Source organism: Buceros rhinoceros, unplaced genomic scaffold (assembly GCF_000710305.1).
Source record: "Buceros rhinoceros silvestris isolate BGI_N320 unplaced genomic scaffold, ASM71030v1 scaffold933, whole genome shotgun sequence".
Lineage (NCBI taxonomy): Eukaryota > Metazoa > Chordata > Aves > Bucerotiformes > Bucerotidae > Buceros > Buceros rhinoceros.
In genome coordinates this window covers 61,661-64,052 of record NW_010405226.1, presented here as the reverse complement: position 1 = coordinate 64,052, position 2,392 = coordinate 61,661, and the positions used below count along the sequence as shown (strand labels likewise).

Below are 2,392 nucleotides of genomic sequence, written 5' to 3'. Positions count from 1 at the left end.
ACCCTGCAGGTTGGGGAAGAAGTGGTGTGAAACCTGCCACTCTAGAAGTGGCTGGAAAAGGACCTGGGGGTGTTAGTTGACACTGGCTGAGTATGAGCCACCAGTGTGTCCAGGTGGCCAAAAGGTCCAAGAGCATCCTGGCTTGTATCAGAGAAAGTGTGACCAGCAGAAGCAGAGGAGTGATTGTCCCCCTGTATTCAGCACTGGTGAAGCCACGCCTTGAATACTGTGTCCAGTTTTGGGCCCCTCCCTACAAGAAGGACACTGAGGTGCTGGAGCGTGTCCAGAGAAGAGCAACAAAGCTGGTGAAGGGTCTGGAGCACAAATCTTGTGAGGAGCAGCTGAGGCAACTGGTTGTTTAGCCTGGAGAAAAGGAGGCTGAGGAGTGACCTCATCACTCTCTACAACTACCTGAAATGAGGTTGTAGAGAGGTGGAGGTCAGTCTTTTCTCCCAAGTAACAAGTGAGAGAATGAGAGGAAGCGACCTCAAGTTGTATCGGAGAGGTTTAGGTTGGATGTTAGGAAAAATTTCTTGGAGTTGTGAAGCACTGGAACAGACTGCCCAGTGAGGTGGTGGAGTCCCCATCCATGGAGGTATTTAAGAGATGTATAGATATTTACTGAGGGATATGGTTTAGTGGTGGACTTGGGAGTGTAGGATGAATGGTTGGACTCGATGATATTAGAGGTCTCTTCCAACCAAAACGATTCTGTGATTCTATAAAAATGTGAAGGTCATTTATTTATAGGCAGTATTATGCAAAGCTGTGGATAAGAGAAAAACTGGATTTTAGGAGAACTAAATCAACTCACTTAATAAAAATAACAATTTTAGGTGACCTGCTGTGTAAAGCATTGTTTTTAGAGTTAGCATCCTGCTGGGTCTCAAAGGCTTGTTGCAGTGTTATGCATAATGTAATTGTTTCTCTGCAGTCATTCTAAGACAATGAGCATTTTAAACATCTCTTAAAAAGCCAAGCTCTTGGGTATGTTCATAAGATCGTGACTGGAGTATCATCAGCATATATGATATCTGCAAAACAAGGTTGGTGGAGGTCACGTCCAGGAGGTATCTGTTTGTATTACCTCTTGAAGGAGGTGAGAGATTGAAAGCTTTTATTATTCTCAGAGGAAGGGTATCTCAGTAAGCCACCAATGTGCAATAGTATGATACTAAATGGTATGTTTTTCTGGGAGGGCGAGGTGGTTTGCTTACATTTGCCAGGTAAATTCACTCTCCTGTCTCCAGCACTGAGAAATAGAAAGTATTGAACTGCTCTGTGTAATTCTTTCTAATACTAATAATCTTGACAAAGTGGATTCTTGTCTATATGCTAGTAACACAAGTAGTAATATGAAGAGTAATAGCTATTCCTTTCAAATGTCTGCTTTGTCTTGATTTACCAGATTTACATGTTTTCGCATCTGATTACTTCTCTAATCTGTCTCTGGTAACAATGTCTGCTATATTGTTAGGCTGCAAAGGTAGCCAAGTCAAATAATGTCCAGAACTGCTTTGCTATTAAATCCCTTTTTTCAGATTACACAGGACTTTGACTCTGCACTGGACCTTAGGCCCTCTTGTCTACGAAATAATAGGAGAGATCTGTTAGGGTGCCAAGTGATTTATGTCAGTGTGGCAGTTTCTGAGCCCAATTTCAGCGATAAGCCAAGATATACCCAGAGCAGAATCATATTGTTAGCAGAGGAATAATTTAACTGTAGCCCATGTTTGTTTTCTATTAGTGCCATACATTTCTCTTTCTATGAAACAAGTCTGTTATAAATGCACATAGAGCCAAGTGTCTGGTCTAAAGTAAATGTCCTCTCTTTGTAGCATTTCAAACCTTCCTTGGGAAAGATGACGTGTCTCACGAAGTAGAAGAAGTTTTGGCAGAGTCTCGAGTCCAAAGAAACACCAAGTTAGTGTCGATACTTAAGCTCCTGAGGACCCGCGCTGTGCGATGGCAGGTCATTACTGTGGTCATCACCATGGGCTGCTATCAGCTCTGCGGGCTAAATGCTGTAAGTGTGCTTCTTCAGGCCATGGTGTCTCCTGGGGTGCTCCTTTTTTTTTAATACAGGGTTTGTGCTATACCATTCAGCAACCTCTGTAACTTCCGTTTGTGGCTGTTTCTTATTAGCAATGATTGCATGTGCTCCTTTTTTTTTAATACAGGGTTTGTGCTATACCATTCAGCAACCTCTGTAACTTCCGTTTGTGGCTGTTTCTTATTAGCAATGATTGCATTACACCGGCATGGGGAAAGCTCTACAGAGAGTTGTATTGTTTGTTGTTTTTTAAACAAAAAAAAAGGGGGAAGGAAACCATGTTGTGTTAACTTTGAAGGAATACATGAAAAGATGGCATAGATCAGCAAAGAAAGAGGG

General features: G+C 42.2%; 1 protein-coding gene across 1 annotated transcript in view; it reads left to right on the top strand.

The window, feature by feature from the left end:
- SLC2A9 (solute carrier family 2 (facilitated glucose transporter), member 9) overlaps window positions 1-2,392 on the top strand; it is a gene marked incomplete at its 5' end in the record, with an annotated part of 96,857 nt that overhangs the window by 38,432 nt on the left and 56,033 nt on the right. The window contains one exon of the mRNA XM_010133634.1: window positions 1,839-2,026. Coding sequence (XP_010131936.1) covers window positions 1,839-2,026 — 188 coding nt within the window. The remainder of the gene's footprint in view (window positions 1-1,838; window positions 2,027-2,392) is intronic.